Here is an 18,265-nt window from a genome sequence, read left to right as displayed (position 1 = left end):
AGCCAAATTTGCCTTCTAGACCTCTCCTGGAGCCTCAGGGTGCATTTTAATGGAAGGATTTGTGAGACCAGATGCATTTACATCTATCTGTGCTCAGTAGTTAGTGAGAAGAGAACTGAGTGTGTGGGATGTGACTTGCTTCAGATTTGAAAAGAAGAAGATGCCCTTGAAGCACAAGACTTAATGAGAATCAAGTCAGTACCATCCCTGACTGCCTGATGGCACAGCAGCCCTCACTTATGGCATCCCCCAGGCACATCCCTGGAGAACAGCACTGACAAATTCCAGTCACTGGTGCAATTCAGCGCAGTAGCTCTCTTATTAGCACTCATTATCTAAGTGCATCTTCCAGTAGTTACTGTCTTTTTATTGAAATAATGATCAAACATTCACTAAGATGATGACTGCTCACTGGAGTAAAGATTGCTTAAAATGCCCAAGGGTATTTGGACTGGGGAGAGATCCTCCTTAACTTCAGCCTGCTGACTACTTCTCCTGGGGGGATTTCATGTTGTTATAAAGCAAATTTTCCATGAGCATAAATTTTCCTTTCAAGAATTTGGAAGAGACTTTAAAAATACTTACTTTCTTCTGATTATTTAAACACATTAGAGTGGCAAATGATGATCACTGAAAATGAGCCCTTTCATCATGTGAAACAAGGAGAATAGATTTACATTCATTCTGAAAATCCTTCTTAGACATTCCATGCAACAAACCAGAAGCCCTGAGGTAGACAGTCTCAAACAATTTTAATAAGCTAATTACAAGGTTGTTTTGGCAGATGGGCAGACACCAGTTGTAGCAATGCTTCCTGCTCTATTTTTGGTGGCTGTTTGTTGGCCTTGCTGAAAGTGGTGGTCTCCTGCTGCCATCAACTTACTCATGGAAAGGAGGAAGATTTCAGTATCAGAGCTTGGGTGTTACAGCTGTGCATTCACTGAAAAATCACTGGGGCAAAAAGGGATAATGTTTACTTTGGTGTCCTCATAACCCTTCAGTGACTTCAGCAACATCACAGAAGGCATTTCCTGGGAGCATGTTTGTGGACTCTCATGAGGATGGGTGAAATTTCACAGCGAGTTTTGCAGTCAGAAATGTGACTATTTAACTGTGGGACCTGATTCTCAGAGGTCACTTGGACAGTTGTGACAGAAAAAGGCCCATTGGATTTGTGCCCATAATCGACTGTGGGCAGTTCCAAACAGCATTGACAGCTCCCTGCATTGCCTCAGTGAGGAACCTTAAGCAAACAGCTGCTCACTAAAATATTTCAAATTACATCTTTAAGAAAAGCACACCTTCCCAGGGCAGTATGTAAGCAGGAAAAAATAATGTACACAGAGGGAATTGCTTGCTTAGTTTTAATGATAATAGTTTGCAAATATTTGGTTTAACTTTTGCCCTCCATTTCTACTGTACTTTGAAATTGTGTACTCAATTTCTTCTCTGTTGTCATCTACAGAGCAAGTACATAGCACTCCAGTGGCCTCTGATTTGAGTTATAATACAAAGTTTCATTTCTTTCAATTTGATGTTCTGGAAGAAAAGGAAATAAGGATGCAGTTGTCTTTACTCCACACAGTTAAATATAGAGATTATTTAACTAACCGTACTTCCAAAATTTTTTGGAAGTCCTTCAGTGCTGAAGATCAGATCATTTCCACAGCAGTTGCCACCATGGCAGCTATGTTTATCTGTTTATCAGATGCTGTGTACAGCACACAGCTCTTGAAACAGCCTGTAATTAAGAACATGCTATGCAAACAAAATCGAAATGGAGGCAAGTCTGATTGTGTTCATCCTGCTTTCTGCATCAGAAATCAGGCTGAAGGCTACAAGGCAAGGTTTTCTGTCTCACTCTCCCCAAAGGGGAATGTGACTCACTGTTCAGTGCCAAAGATACTTCAAGGCTTGAAGGCTTTTTTCTACATGTTTTGTTTTGTCAAAATGTGATAGTTTTGTAGATTACATTGCTTTTTTGGCAGAGTTAGTTCTCAAACTCATTTAAGGATATAAATCTGAAAGGATGCCTTAAGGTTTCTAAGGAGGAGGGCACAAGACTGATATGAAATGAGAGCCTTGCCATGATGCTTTTTGATGAACCGCAGCACACTGCTGTATACAAAAGTGAGGAAAATCTGCAAATAGATAATTGGCCATGGTCTGTTAGGAAGCATCACCTTCCTCAGTGCAAAATCTTTAAATTTTACTGAAATAAGTGCAATGAAACAAACAAACAAACAATCTCTGTGGTCTCCCCAGTGCAGTCAGTTCTACCACAGTAGAGGGTGATTGCTGCATAGCCACCTCCACCTCTGCCAATCTGTCACTGCCAGACCCTCCTGCTGCCAGGAGCTGTCAGTCTGGGCAGGACTCCTGATTTCCTAAATCCTTCATTTGTTTGCCTTTGAGAAGGATAAAACACCTGCTGACCTTGCAGGAAGGGGGTAAATTGTTCAGCTGGCAACAAGGAGACACATTGGCATCTTGGAATCTTTGAGACCTGGCTCCCAACGTACTCCTCTCATGTTTTAGTGAGATGTTCTTGAAAAAAAAAACAAAAAGCCCAACTGATGTTCTCTGCAACCTGTGCCAAATCTCGTGCAACCTGGCAATAATCTAAAAGGGAGAAGGAAAGGGTCATCCAGCCATTCTGAAGGGTAGGGATGGACTAGTACAAGGTCTTCTTAAATCATTTCCTCTGACACAGAGATGCCTGCATCTGCCTGGGGGCTCTGATAAACATCATTTTGGTACTACAGGTTAGGTCAGCCGCTCCAGCAGCCTCTCAGTCCCACTACCACGGGCACTGGTCCCTTACCTGACACTGGAAATAAGGTTTATGGACACTACAGAGAAACCTGGCACCCCTGCCCTTATCTCTTGTGGTCAAGGCTGCTTGCAGCTCTCAATTTACTTTTCAAGGAGAATCTGGCACTGCTCGAGTACAGAGGTCAATGTTTAAGCTGCAGAAAAGGAGCAGAGCTGACACATTGTATTAAAATCTGCCAGTGGGATGGAAAACCGAGGGAACCTTTCTAAATTGAAAAGAAAAGTTAGTAGCAGAACGCAGCTGGGCTCAAGGCTGGGGGTTATGGTTTTTATTAATTTGGGAAATCACCTCGGTGGCGGGTTTCAATGTCAAAGATCACCGGTGTATATGTGTTCCTTAGCTGGAAAGCACAATAACTAGGGAAGAAGCAGTGGCCAGATTGCCACTGTACAATGGAGTCTGACACATTAATGCCAGGTCAGCTCAGCTGCAGATGAGGGCAGGAGAAAAGAGCAGTGTGTTACAGGAGAGCAAAAGCAGGTGGAAAAGTGATGGCACCTGATGTAGCACGGTCAGAGATCCCCCAAGGTATCTCTGCAGCCCTGAAGAGCAACAGGGGTCAGGGAGTGGGGTATCAGTGACTCTGGTTATCCAGGAAGTTGTGCAACATTTATTTGAAACATCACTCAAGGTTACTCCCCACAAAACAATATACAGAGTAAATATTATACTCTTAACAGCAGTTTTACTACTAAGAGTAAATGAGATTTGGAGTACCACAAATTATGATGGGAATTAAAAACTGGTTTGCTGCAGCAGAAAGGAGCTGTCCAGGAATCTGCACCAGCCTTTCAAAGGGTTTAAATTAATTTTTCTTGCTTTTATGAATGGTGTAATTGACGCTGGAATTGATGTAAGTTTATTTTTTCTATTGAATATGCCCTGGTTTGTGTCTATAAGCTGTTTTTATAAACAGATTTAGCAGGATTAGTCTGCCACCCTAGTAAAAAACATTTCATCAAAATAATTTTATATGGCATTGTTTCATTTGAAGGTGTTACCTCCTGGCAGGCAGGAGAAGAAAGGAGGCAATTACCTGTTAATAGGCTAAGGATTGCTCAGCAAAGGCAAAATGCCTTCTAAGTTAAATATTAGGCAAAATGCTTTCAAAATGTGCCAGCATCCCTCCTCCTCCTCCTCCTCCTTCTGTCCTTTTCAGCTGTGGCTGCTCCCCTCCCCTGTTACAGCCCCAACTCCTTGGACTGGACTCTCCTTTTGACCTGTTAGTCTGCCCACATTCTTTCCAGCCCCACTTTGTCATTTGTTTATTCCCCTTTTTCCTATCTTTCAACCTTCTAATTTTCCTCTTGCCCCTTTCTACAATCAAGCAAGAATAATAATAAAATCAAAATGCCTCTCTGCAACATCTTCTGCCACTCCTTAAATCCAATTTTTTTTTCCCTACAAATGCTTGGGTGCCTGACATGTTTGGAGTCCCAAAGCAGGATGGGAAGAAAATCAGACTATGGTCTGGCTATATTTGCACTCTGTGTTCTTTATATTAATTCCACAATGCAGAACTTTTCATTCTCTTCTCCTGGGTAAAAGACATGCTTCTCTTCTGCCCTGGAAACTGCATAGAAGGAGGTCAGACTTGGTTCTATCTTCTTGGGATGAAAAAAGAGTGAGTGTCTGAGCAGAAGCAAAAGCCCTACATAAAAAGTTTCAAACTGCAAGTTGCCCATGGATTTGTCATCCCTATTAGGGACACAAAATCCAAGTGTAATGCACTTGATAAGAACAGATGGAGCAAATCAGGGCACACTGTAACTTTGTAGCATTAATCAGAAATCATATTTCTCTATCAAATCAGGAAATATGATTTGGCACATCCCTGGGTCATGGATAATGAGTTGCAAGAACTGTGCCAAGACATATTTATATTTGTGGATTGCTGCTTTTATTATTAGCATGTGGCCTGGCTAACCCAGTGTCGACTCTATAAGGAGATTGTTTGTTTTATTTTTAGGGTAGAAGAAAGTTTTAAAACCTTATTCTGGTCAATATTTGGCTTATCTGAAGTGATCTCTGTGGTGCTGAAGTACGACCATAAATTCATTGAGAATATTGGATATGTACTCTATGGAGTATATAATGTCACTATGGTGGTTGTGCTGCTTAATATGCTAATAGCCATGATCAACAATTCCTATCAGGAAATTGAGGTAAGATTAATCAGATTATAAACTCAATGTACTTAATTATTACTGATAATGAAAATGCTAAAAACCCAAGGAGGCTGTAGCTTACTCTACATCCAAGGTTAGAATCCTGAAAACATCATACATGGTATAACAGTTAAGGCTGAGTCTGTCCCCAGATTATGATTGAATTAATAATCAACAATGAATCATTTCTATAACTATTTCAGCTTCTTTGTTTTTAATGAACCTCTGTGAGTAAACCCAATTTCTTTTACATGTATTTAATGAAAGTGGCTTGTGATATTTTTTATTCCCTTTGTTGGTTATGATAATTTATCCATGTGTGTTGCCTTAGCTGCATTGTTTGCTTATGACAGAGTAATATTTCTTCTGACTTTTTGGCCTGTTCTCTACTGCTTAAGCACTCCAGTCCATGTAGATCTGAAGCTCATACGCATTCATGAAAATGTTTAGAAATTCCAAATTTTCCAATTACCAGGCATAAAACTTGATATTTTTTTTTTGAAGAGGGTCTGCAAAACATGACTTTGTGGGCATTTACAAAATCCGTCTTTTAAAGCATATAAACAGAGCCCTCAAGGAATATTAATAGGTTTCTGCAGAAAGGCATTTACAGGGTTTACCCAGCCCTGCTCAGTAGTGTGGCTATTAGCAGAGTGGATTTGCTAAATGCTTTGGACATAAATAACTCTCTACTAATCTAAATAAAGGCAGAAAAAAACCCATATTATTTGGATAATGTTAATGTTGAGTCACCTTTTACTTCTGATTTGTTAAATGTCAAACTTCTGCAGTTGGGTTTGTAGTAATTACTTGTCCTAATCTCCCCTCAAAACCTGACATTGAAAAAGGCCAGGGCTGAAAATATTTTCTCACTCTAATATCTGATTCATCCATGAACTGTAGTACAAATATAACTCTATCCTGTGCATGCTGTAACTGAGTCTAAATGTCAGAGAGACCTTACATATGCTCTCTGCCCCAAAACCTTTCAGGATTGCAGAAAGCAGAGTCATTTCTCCAGAGGTTTCTAATCACATAGGATCAAGCAATTCCCTGAATCCTATTCACTTGAAACAAGCTTTAATTCAGAAGGGGTCTCGGCCTCTTACTGCATTTTCTAATGTATTGTAGTAGACAGAGATGCTCTTGAAGAAAAAAGATCTCTAAAAATATCTGAATAGATGGCCTATATTAACTTTCCAGTTTAAACTTTATGATGGCCATTTTCTTGGCAAAATGGTTTGTCATCCTTCTTGATTGCATGGAAATTTTCAAAATTTTGTTAAAGGTTACTTGTAACTATCAGCAAGCAAAACAAGTGTGAGTGTTTGGCCCAGATCCTCCTAACTGAGGAAAAACTAGTTCTTCTCATAGTAATTCATTTCAGTACTCACTAGTGTGAGATCTCGAGAGCTCTCTGTGCATCTCTGTGAAGATTAAAGAGAGTTGTAGAATCTGAGTCATATAGGTTGGAAAAAAACCTATAACCATTCATCCAGCACTGCCAAGGCCACCACCAAACCATGTCCCCAGGTGCCACATCTACACATCTTTCAATATCCCCAGGGGTGGTGGCTGACTGCAGAGAAAGTCTCTATTGCCAAAGTGTTTGTCTGACCAGAGCAATGTCAATAATGTCCTGGGATGGACATTACTTAGGAATTAAATTCCATTATGGTAGTGGGTAGATGGTTTACTACTAGCTGGAGAGACAAGACCATATTTCCCTGCCTTCCATTTAACATCTCTTAGCTGCTTCTGGTTTTCTTCTTATGCCTCAAGTATTGGTACTTCCTGACAAATTTGGATTAATGGAAAGAAATCCTTTTGCTAGCCATAAAACAGAACTACTCCCATTAGTAGTAATTTTAGCTGCTTAACAGAAAGGCATTAGAATTGTTCACTAGTGGTTCGTTCTGCAATTCACCTGAAGGATTCTGTGAGATGCAACCCCAAACCATGAGAACAGCAAATGGCAGAAGGGAATGCTGCTGCTCTGGTGAAGACACATTGCTGTAGCTGTGGCAGAATTTATCTCCATGGTGTCAATTCCTGACCAGGTTCCAGAGGTACAGGGTAATCAGAGGTTACGAATTCCAGCAGAACACAGATGTACACGAGTACAGGGAGCTGGCAGATCCACACCTCTGCTGCTGCTTCTGCCCTCCATGTAAAGCACAATGAACACAGCAGTCCAGCAGCTGTATCTCACCCTCTCTTCTGCCTGATAAATGCTCCTGATACATGGCCCTGATCATCCTCCTGTATAAATGCCAAGTGAACGATTTCCTCCATAAAACATTTGCTAACCTTGCCCTTGTTACTTGGAAGTGATCCTGGTCCACTTTGACAATTCATAAAGGAGATTCACAGACACTGAATGATGGAGTTATTCTCCACCTTCATCAGTAGCAGGAGGTGAATAGTAGGAGAATTTAGGTGTGTAGGGGTAGATGATGGTGAATACAGACAGGACCCAAGAGGAAATCTGCTGATGGTAGAAGAAGGCAGTGTCTGAGCCTCCCTAAGGGGATTCCTAGCCAATGCAGTGGTAACAGATGGCACAGAGCATTGCAGTTCATCACAGACAGTCTTTGCTGTTCTTGTGCTCATAAAAGTTTCTTCTGCTTTTCATGTCTCTGTGTTCTGACACATTCATTTATCAGCATAGCAAAAAAAACAGATTGTTACTGAGAGAACCCCTTTGATATACAAGGAAATTGTCTAATATTTGGAAGACACACATGCTCTGTTTATGCACCACTTTGTTTAAATTTTCCTTGTTCTGAAATTACCGCAGAGAAGCCTACAAATACATGTTTTGTGCAGGGGCCTTATTCTGGTGGGCAGAATTTGGGTTGTAGCTAACTCCTACCTGTATGTTTGTCCTGGTCATAGCTGAATTCCTTCCTAGTTACTAATTTGGGTGTGGATTTGTTTTTCCTTCTTCCCTTCCCAAGGAGGATGCAGATGTGGAGTGGAAGTTTGCACGTGCCAAGCTCTGGCTATCCTACTTTGATGAAGGAAGGACTTTACCTGCTCCTTTTAATCTAGTGCCAAGCCCTAAATCATTTTATTATCTCATACTGAGAATAAAAATGTGCCTCATAAAACTCTGCAAATCTAAGGCCAAAAACTGTGAAAATGACCTTGAGATGGGGATGCTGAATTCCAAAAAACGGGTATGTTTTATCTCCACTTTTCAGCTTCTTTGTGGAAGGGATTCATGCCAGGGAGCTTGTGGAGGGGGTTGCATGGTACACAGGGACTGTGGGGGCAGCACAGCCTCTCACGGGACTTCACCCCTGCACGTTGTTCTACCACATTGCAAGCAGAGGGTCCTCCCAAAGGTGCAGCCTCATGGCACCAGGGAAAGGACAATTTTTATAAGAGAAAGTACTCCAAGGCCAAATAAGCAAGGTCAGAGAGAGGAGCAGAGGCACAAACAGGCTCACAACTTGTCTGGCTCAGGGCCATCGTTCCAGGCTCTCCCAGCAGGGACGTGTGGCACTGCCCAGGGAGGGGACTCCTACCTGGGGACTACCCAGGGGGTGGCACTCTCAAGCTGAGATGTGAGCAGCCCACCCTCAGCTGTAACCTGGAAAGGGAGACTGAGGAGAAGGGAAGGGAAGTTGGAGGAGGCTTTGCAGAATTTGCCTTTGGGACATGAAGGCTGCTTTAAGGTCTGCTTGGATCTCTTGGAGGAGCACACAACTGAGCCCTCCAGCTCGTGGTGAACCATCCAGGTCCTGGTGAGCCATCCAGCTCACGGTGAGCCTTCCAGCTCATGGTGAACCATCCAGGTCCTGGTGAGCCTTCCAGCTCATGGTGAATCATCCAGGTCCTGGAGAGCCACCCAGCTCATGGTGAACCATCCAGGTCCTGGTGAGCCATCCAGCCTGTGGTGAGCCTTCCAGCTCATGGTGAAACATCCAGGTCCTGGAGAGCCACCCAGCTCACAGTGAGCCCACCAAGTCATGGTGAGCCTTCCAGCTCATGGTGAATCATCCAGGTCCTGGAGAGCCACCCAGCTCACGGTGAGCCCCTCAGCTCATGGTGAGCCCTCCAGCTCCAGGCAAAGTCCACGGTCTCCAAAGAGGATCATCCTCCCAGGAGTCTGGGAGAACTGCTCAGGTCAGGTGTTCACCCAGTACTGCCAGCACATAAATTGAAGGGAGAAGTTTGTCCATGGGGTTTACTCTGTATTATCAAATAATTCAGCTATCAGAATGGGAAGCATTGCCAAGATAGACAAGCATGTCTACAAATCCATTTAACACTGCTATTGATTATTGGAAGAACCACTAGAACAGTGGAGTCTCAAAATGAAAGAAGTGTTTCTCCTTCAACTACCTCAAATAATGATTTTTAAATGTTTTTTAAATGTTATTTGAATCAGACTGCACTAAGCTCGCTTTGTTTGAAATTTAATTTCTGGTTCAAAGCCTAAAACAAAGTAATAAAATTTTCTCTAAGCTTCTCCTTCCCCAAGCCAGATGAGTGAAAGTGTCTGGCTTGCCCTTTCTCATGGAACTCATGCAAAGTTCATATTTTCCGTGGCTTTAGCATAAACAATTTAGAATATCAGTTATTTCTTGCTTGCCTATTGATTTTGTTCACATATCATCTTCAAGAGTCTCTGTAAGCTCATGATACACCTGATGAATAAGAAAGATTTTTTTTTTTAATTACACTACTACTTCAGACTTTTAATCTAAACATCCTGATTTGAAAGAAAAAAATAATCAGGATCTCTGGTTCAACCAGGGAAGAAAAGCCCTTATCCAGGGCCTCCCCTCTACATATAATTGGATATAGGTGCAGAAATCTGTGATATTTATTCCTCTGAATAAGTGATTTTTGTTGTTGTTGTTAGTATTAGACCAAAAACCTCAGAGGTGGATTACAGTCAAAGAAACCTCCAACAAATATTGTGTGTAGTGTCCAGAAAAGTCTACTTGGAAGCTTCTAGAGCTGTCATGCCTCTGATAAAAACTAAAAATATCTGTTTAAAAAATGTATATTTTTTTTGACCTTAAAGAAATAGCAAAGGGTACTGCTGTTTTAAAAAGACCTGTGGAAATAACAGTGTTTTAGAATTTGGTTTTGTACCACAGTCCTGCTCTTTCCAAATACAAGTAGTTATCTTGTGTTCTGAATTGATAAGCATCAGCCTCGTTAAGATAAAAGTATTTTGTGCCTCGTAACACCTTTTTGTCCAAAACTTGTGTGTGAATACTATTTCTGTCTAGATAATTTAGAATCCAGATTTTTCCATTAATTTGTGTATTTTTTTTGTTTTTTCTGTCTTCCAAAAATTTTCTTTTTTGGCCTGAATGTTCTGGCTTTTACTCTACTGCACATAGAACTATTTCCTACTGTTTTTCTAAAGCTCTTCTTAGTTTGGGGCTGTCTGGGTATGAGAAGCTATCATTGATTTAACCATGTCATGATGTTTTATAATTTCAGAAAGTTCGTTTTCACTCTAGCATTCAAAACACAGAGAGTTTTTCTGGGAAGAACGCTTATACCAAGCCCACAAGATACCAGGTAATCACAGCATGAAAGCAAGAGCCAGGGGAGAGGTCTGGCAGTGCCCAACTCTTACCTGCAAGAGCCACGTTTGCCTTCTCCCAGCCGGTGCTGTCCTGGCATGTGCCAGGCTGGGGCACTGGCACAGGGCTGTTTTGGAAAAAAAGGGAGCCTGTACCCCATGGAAATACGCATGGTGTTAGCATTTGTCATGCTAATTAATGCCACTCGAGGGGGTTTAGCTTCATACACATCACCCAACCTTTCCTCCTCCCATCTTGCATTGCCAGCATTTCATTTCCCACGGCTCAGCCATCTCTCCAGCTGCTGCGTTAACATTTGCATGTGCTTCTTCTGGCAGCAGCTCCTCCTGCCAAGCTAAACCTGCAATGTGCTACGGTTCAGAACCCCCCTGTGGCTGCAGAGGTGGCACAGGGTACCACGGCTGTCTGTCCAGCACGAGTGCTGTGCCAGCAGATGTGTTATTTCTTGTGCAAACGTGTCCTAGGGCAATACAATGAACAAAATGTGCCCCGCAGGATATTTGCCTTCTTTTTTAAAATAAAGGGGAAAGGAATCTGATGGCAAATGATGTGTCTGAAGGGATGACATTAAAGACAGATGAGGAAAATAATAGTAAAAGTGGCTAAAACGTGCAAGGGCAATTCCAGAAGTGGTTTGTCTTGTGTTGGTACAGCTTCCAGCACAATTTCTACCAAAATAGGAGGGGTATCTAAAAATCTAAGTTAGAAATGGGATGCATTCACTCTGGCATCTGGAGTTAGTTGGCTTGATTCTATCAAAAGGGATGAGAGATTGTGTCCTGCTCAAAGTGGCATTTCAGCACTTCTGACATGTTCCCATCCATTCAAACCCCCAAGTGATGTGTCAGCCTCTGCTGATCTGGTCTCTTCCAGTAGCTATTATTTCTCAATGAGACCACCTAGTGTTTGTGGTAAATTAGAACTTTATTTCCAATACTGAGAAAGCCAAAAGTAACTGTGAAAAATAGAAAGAAAAAGATAAGTACCTGTTATTTTGTTTTAATAATGCTAAATTTGTCTTCAAACTACCTTAGAACATTTCAGTTGCTGCAGAAAAAATTGCCCAAATAATAGAAGGAGAATGTAATAGTCTTGATTATCTAAACATAAAGAAGAAGCAATCTGTCTGGAAAGCTTTTCTTCTACAACTGGGAAAACCTTTGAAGCAGTTGCTTCTTGCTTAGCAGTGTTTATTGAGGGATGTATCTGCAGTCTCTGCAGTCTGTGTATTTAAGACTGACTACATATGAACAGTGCTCTAGAGGGATAACAAAAATATACAGAATTTAAATATGCAACATTTTGAAAAGCATGAGGAACAAGTCAATACATCTGCCATGATTTGGGAATAAATTAGTCTAGGAAAAACAATACCTTTATCAAAGAGAGTGTGGGAATTTGTATAAAGAGAGGTAATGTATCTTTTTTTTTTTTTTTCCAGTTAATTAGAACCCGTGTTCTGATTCCTTGTTTTAGTCTAAATCTCTTCTGACTTCTGCTCTGGAAAAAAAAAACTTATTTTTGGATCCAGGATTTCCCTACTTTCCCCAAACATTACTTCATTTATGTTTTCTCAGGTGACAGCCCTACCTCCCTCTGGATTCTACTACCTTGGCCATCTCCAGCACACCGTAGGTGCACTGTACCTCATCTCTGTTGCCTTAGTGACTCACCTGCTTAGCCAGATGCCTCTGACATACCAGGACAGTCTTAGTCATCCCATATTCCATGGCTGCATGGCATATACAAATGACTGGATCCTTCTTTGATCTTCACAAGCCTTTTGCACTGCTATAATCCTTATTTGGCTAGTCAGAAAAAAGAGCAGGTGTGCTGTTTTCTTACACTGTATTTCACACCCTTTGTAGCAATTTTCAGATGTTCCAAGCAGAGATGTGATTGCTCTGTGAAGAAGTGAGTCCATGCTGGGAGAGGCTTCTCCTTTAACACTGGACATCTGGTCAATCAAAGACTTTGAGCTCTCTTGTGTTTGCAGAGGATGCATGTAAATCTTTGTCTCTGAGAGAGCAGTTCTTTTTATGTCTATATATTTTTATTCCTTTTTTCCTTTATAGGTTTTTATTATCAGATTTTTTCCCCACTGGGGTGTTTTTTCTACAGCAAAGACAAGGCCATCATCTGTACCCCAGTGCAGCCCACGACTGCCAAATTTATTTTCCTTCTAGATAAATGGAACTTAGACATCCTTGGAACAATAGCACATTGCAAGCTCATATCCATAACTATCATCTATTTCTATACTTACTCTTCCTTACTAACAGTCATCTTCCATTTTGTAAGTTTACATGGATTTATATTTTTCACCATATGTCTCTTAAAATCTACCATTTCCATAAGAAACTTTTCTCCCTTAAGCCAAGTTCCCCACCTTTGTTCAGACTCTCTTTTCTCAGTCCTTCTCTAAATTTATTTTCTTTTAAAAACCCAATGACAAGGCTAACAGAGTCTTTCTGTGAACCTTAGGTCAGCTGCTTTGTGAGTGAGTTTTCTAACATCATTAATTAACCACTTATTTCTTCCTGTAAAGTACTATTAGACAGCAACATGCTAAAAGAAGGCTCTGGAACCCATTTCCTTAGCTTTCTATTGGATCACCTGTGTTTTCTTTCTGTCTGTGGGACATGCTTTACATTCACATGCATCCCACAGAGAACCCCAAAGTGCTTCATATGTGGGGTCATGATTGAGTGACTGTCAATCAACTACTGTAGTACAATGTTCACAATGTAAAATGTAAAATAAATGGGAAATAATAACAACAACAACAACAACAATATCCCTAGTGAAACCAGATGTTTGAGTTGCTCATAATAAGTCTGGAATGTGGACAGTGTCCCACTAAAGGGGTGTTTCTGTTCTCCTTTCAGAAGATAATGAAGCGTCTGATTAAGCGCTATGTGCTGAAGGCTCAGGTTGACCGGGAAAATGACGAGGTCAATGAAGGCAAGTGGAATTTTATAATTGACCCACCTAACGAGCATGTGCTGTTACTGCTGCTGATGTGGCTAGTATGAGGGTTGAGCTTAGTTAAGATCCTCTGTAGAGAGAGCTTGCTCATGCTCACACTCAGGTGAGCAGTGCTGGCTCTGAGCCACCCTTGTGCCCTTGAAATTCCAGGTCCTTATTTTTCCTTAGCAGAAGACACATCTCATAGGATTTTACCCAGCCCTGTTCACCCCTGTAGCTCTAACTCTCCTTCCTTTACAACTACCAGAGTATTGCCAACACCCAGCCTTACCTTGGTGTCTACATGAAGCATTTTCTGACTGCTCTACCCAGGCCTGCCCCAAGGACCCTGTTTTGAATGGGATCCAGATTCATATTGCTGTGGTGGCATGTGGGATTTGTGTGCAGATGTAAAAGAACCTCTAACACCTCTTATCTTCTACCATCCTGCAAATACCCTATGTAGGTGGAGATCAGTTTGTGGAGAGAGAACAAATTTGAGAAACAAACATCAACTCTCCACACATATTTGCTGCTGCTACCACTATTGCAAGTACAGGTTATTCCTTGTGACTACAGATATTAAGTGCATAATGCAGGGAGATCAAATGCAGCTCCACACACGTTCCTGACCAAACACACTGCAGTTATTTCTCTATCACGTCTTGGAACCATAGGGATTACTGACTTGGTTCAGTATGGCTAACAAGAACTTTTCCTCTTTCAGGAGAACTTAAAGAAATCAAACAAGATATTTCCAGTCTCCGCTATGAACTCTTAGAGGAAAAGTCCCAAGCTACTGGTGAGCTGGCAAAACTAATACAGCAACTGAGTGACAAGTTTGGGAAGACCTTAAATAAGGACATTTGATGGTGAATACAGAGAAAGACAACTTGTTTTCTAAACATTGTTCATTCTCAACCAGCATCTTAGGAGGGCAAAATACATGTGAAAAATGGGTACTACACACTCAGCTTCTGCTGACAAGCAAGTGTTGGTAGGAGCACTTTGCATTTCTCCTGCACTTGTCGAGTGACCAGTTAAAACTTTTCTGATACAAAAGTGACTTCATGGTAAAAATCTATGCCCCTCGACATCAGAAACAGATGCACCATAGAGAAGACACCTCAAATTAAAGGCAAAAAAAGGCCAGATCATCATTCATCTGACTCCAGAGAAGACAATGTAACTGTGCTTATTAACACCAAGTCTGAACTGATCAGAAATGGGTGAAGCCTGAAGAAAAATGTACCAAGCATATTCCCTACAAAATTTTTTAAATTCCTGTTCCTGGCTGTGTACTCTCCTTTTTCATTGACATTGGCAACCCTGAATATAACTTTGATCAGCACTGTGGCTAATGAAAAACTAATGAGAAATCATCTGTTGAAGTGACCAAGAAGTAGACACTGACAGCATTGGAAAAATGAAATCAAGATTGTGGGGTAAATTATCCTTTAACCTGATGAAAGGATTTCCAGCCAAACACTCCTGGCCACCTTTTCCAGCTGTATTAGCTAGTCTGCTGATGGATTTGGTCTCTTTGTATGCACTTAGCCTCTCTTTTATCTTTAGTCGATCCCATCTCCGACAACAGTGTACTGAAATACTCATAATGATGTGAAACTCACTTCCCAGGAATACCCAGAGATAAAATACCTTGTGCTAATGTATTCAGTTCAAAGAACAACATTAATCCAGAGACAGCGATGCAACTGAGCTCAGCTTTCAGATTCCAGAGGTCAAACTGCAAGCCATAGGGAGAGATCAATCACAAAGATCATTGCCCAGTAGTTTCCAGCCTTGAAATTAGTACAAAAAGGTTTCAATTGAACGTTCTGACCAAAAAAAAAAAAAAAGGAAATAAAGGAAAAACCATTGTAGAAATTGTTGTCATGTTCTTGGCTCTTACAGAGGATGAGAAAGGGATTCAAACTGTTCTAAGGCTGTGGTAGTAGAAGGATCACACTTTTTCAGTAGCAAAGTTGTAAGTCTGTGCAACACAACTGCAAACACGGATGGCTTGGGTTTTCATGGTTGGCTACATGATTTCTACTACTTAAAGCACACCTTACTACTTGGGAACCATGGAACTGGACTGTTTGTTTACAAGAGACACCTATAAAATGAACATGACATCTAGGTTTCAGCAGAGACAAACAAGCAGAGCCAGAAGGTGACCTGTGATCAGTTCTTAAGTGCCAGATGAGAATACATATAGCTTATTAGAATAATAGTTATATTTGTACAAAAATAAAAGAAAACAAAATAAAAAAGTGTACTGTACGTAGATCTGTTTAGAGAAAAAAAATACTGTATTTTTACCTTTAATAAAATTATCTTGTATACTGTAATATTTTTACCTAAAAATGGAAACAAAATAAAATTACCTCATAATATTTTGTTGTACACTGAGTGAAATATTTTCTTGATTTTTTTTTTTGCTTTTCTCCAATATGTGAACAATGAAATCATTATACAAAGTAATTTTACAGTAGGCATTCTGATGCCTGAAAGAGCCAAAATGTAACACTTCAACTAAAATACATTTTAAATGAATAAAACTAGGGAATGGTATTTACTCAGCACTTTGGGCTGTCTCCCACAGCAAACATTGCCAATATATATCCAGTTTTCCCCATAAGAAGAAGCAGTATATTTCATGGCAATACTACTTGTCCCTCCCCACCTTTCCAGCCACTGTGTAAACTTTTTTTCCATTTGGAAAACCAGCCCTGTTGTCACGGCATCATCTTAGAATTTAATTTGATTACATCTCTACACTGGGTTCCTGATCAAAGTATTCCTTCACCCTTCCCATTTAGTGTTTCTGGGATTTAAGGAGTATTGTTCTAGGTAGAACTTACAAGGACCACCATAATTTAAATTTCTCATGATATTGAATGCAAGTCCTGCAGAAAGGCTTAGTTGAAATACTAGGATGCATTTATGTTTTGTATATTTAAATGCAGCTCAGCAAAATGCCTGATCTACAGTACAGCAACACCTACAGGAATATTCTTCTACTGCTGAATACTGCAATCAGTGCACGCTCTGGTCAGCACAAAGAACACCATACTGTGGATGACTTTGGTGTATTTTTGGGTCCCAGGTGGAGGTGCAGCTGTGCCCATCAGCTCCTGCCCTTCCAGGTTCTGCACAGGTGAAGCAGGGCAGTCCTGCCACAGGGAGTTAGCATGCTGCTCTCACTCAGGAATCTGCCAAGAAAGAGCACAATATTCTCTAGGACTTCAAAAGCAAATTAAAAGATGTATTTAAAATATTGTTTAAAAAACCTGCTTCCTCTCCTTTTGCATTTACATTCTTGGAAGTATCAAAGTAAAGAGACTTTATATAAATATTCATGACAAGTAAAATCTCACTACATCAGAGCACTTTTCTCATCTGGTCCCAGAAACACACCCAAGAAAGCTGCTCTCTGTGTATTAATGGGCTGTTGGCAGAAGCAGAGTTTATTCTCCAAGGTCAGTTTATAAGAAATTAAAATTAAGAAGCTTCTCTGAAAGAGAAGCCTGAGAGAACTTAGAGAGTTTGAAGAGGAAAAATCAAGGTAGGTGAGTGCCAGATTGGATGAAACCTGAGACATGTGGGTCCCCTGTCCCATTTCCCATCACCAGGGCACTCCTGGCAGGGCAGTGTCACATCAGCCATGCCCTGAGTTGGATTTGGTCCAGTCTGTAACACCTCTACCTTTGGCTTTGTAGTGTAGGTCTTGGTATTCTTTGGACAAATTAATACTGTGAAGGGATGGAGCTTTACCCAAATTATTTGTAGATAGAGGATTATAACTTTTTATGGGAAATAAGAGAGGTCACATAAAAATGAAACTAATCTGGTGTCCTCCACACGAGGGTGAGTATTCTCCAAGAGATGGTCACAGTTCTGCAAATACCACAGTCCAATCAAACTGGAACTTAAATAGACACCCTGAGGAGGATCTGAACAAAGTCATTCTCTAGCCAGTATTGATTTATTGACTGCCCAAGTCTCTAGACAGTTGTTTCACACCCTGCAAAGGCCAAACCAGTCAGGTGCTGCCAACAGAGAGGAAAAAACAGCAGGAAGCATTAACAGGACTTGATATTTCATGGAGTTGAACTGCCTGGTGTTAAGCCAGGGACCCCTGCTGCCCAGAGATGCAGGTCCCAAAACAAAGGAGCTGCCCAAGGGCATCTGGCACCATGGCCCTGCTTTCAGCAGCAAGGGATGGGCTGTGCAGCCACAGGGCAGATGTGATACTTCATGTACATCTTTGTCCTCCAGCTGGATTAATTCTGCCTGTAACTTTGTGGAGAATGACTAACAAATACTCTCTTCAGTTCCCGAAAAACATGGTTTAAAAGTAAATATTATGAAGAATATGAATGGTGTAATGAATAATGGCTTACAAGGCTGCCTGCATCCTGACCAGAGCTCATATTAAATTGTCAGAGCTAGGCTTTATTTTTAATTAATCTACATGAGGAAAGCATTTCCAGCAGGCCAAAAGAAATTGCCCTAATTAAAAGATACAAGAAATGAATGATCACTCAGTAAGGACAAGCCAGGACACAGTCCATCACCACAAAGGCAGGAGAGCTGAGCAGCGTGGACAGGGTTCCAAACACATCTCCAGCTGAGAGCAGATCCCTGCTGCACCACAGCTGGGTCTGGCTGCAGCCCTGGGAGGAGGCAGGACCAGCCCTGCACCCTGCCAC

General features: G+C 41.1%; 1 protein-coding gene across 3 annotated transcripts in view; it reads left to right on the top strand.

Annotated features, from left to right (window-relative positions):
- TRPC7 (transient receptor potential cation channel subfamily C member 7) overlaps positions 1 to 15,946 on the top strand; it is a 73,544-nt gene extending 57,598 nt beyond the window's left edge. For 2 of the 3 annotated variants that reach the window (XM_068205792.1, XM_068205790.1), the window contains exons 8-13: positions 4,806 to 5,001; positions 7,965 to 8,186; positions 10,474 to 10,554; positions 12,158 to 12,211; positions 13,469 to 13,544; positions 14,275 to 15,946. In XM_068205792.1, the coding sequence (XP_068061893.1) occupies positions 4,806 to 5,001; positions 7,965 to 8,186; positions 10,474 to 10,554; positions 12,158 to 12,211; positions 13,469 to 13,544; positions 14,275 to 14,417 (772 nt within the window). In that variant the 3' untranslated portion in view covers positions 14,418 to 15,946. The remainder of the gene's footprint in view (positions 1 to 4,805; positions 5,002 to 7,964; positions 8,187 to 10,473; positions 10,555 to 12,157; positions 12,212 to 13,468; positions 13,545 to 14,274) is intronic. The other variant, XM_068205791.1, reaches the window with a different exon arrangement.
- Positions 15,947 to 18,265: the final 2,319 nt, after the last annotated feature.

Source organism: Anomalospiza imberbis, chromosome 15 (assembly GCF_031753505.1).
Source record: "Anomalospiza imberbis isolate Cuckoo-Finch-1a 21T00152 chromosome 15, ASM3175350v1, whole genome shotgun sequence".
NCBI lineage: Eukaryota > Metazoa > Chordata > Aves > Passeriformes > Viduidae > Anomalospiza > Anomalospiza imberbis.
The sequence above is the reverse complement of the archived record's forward strand: the minus strand, read 5'-3'. Positions and strand labels throughout refer to the sequence as shown.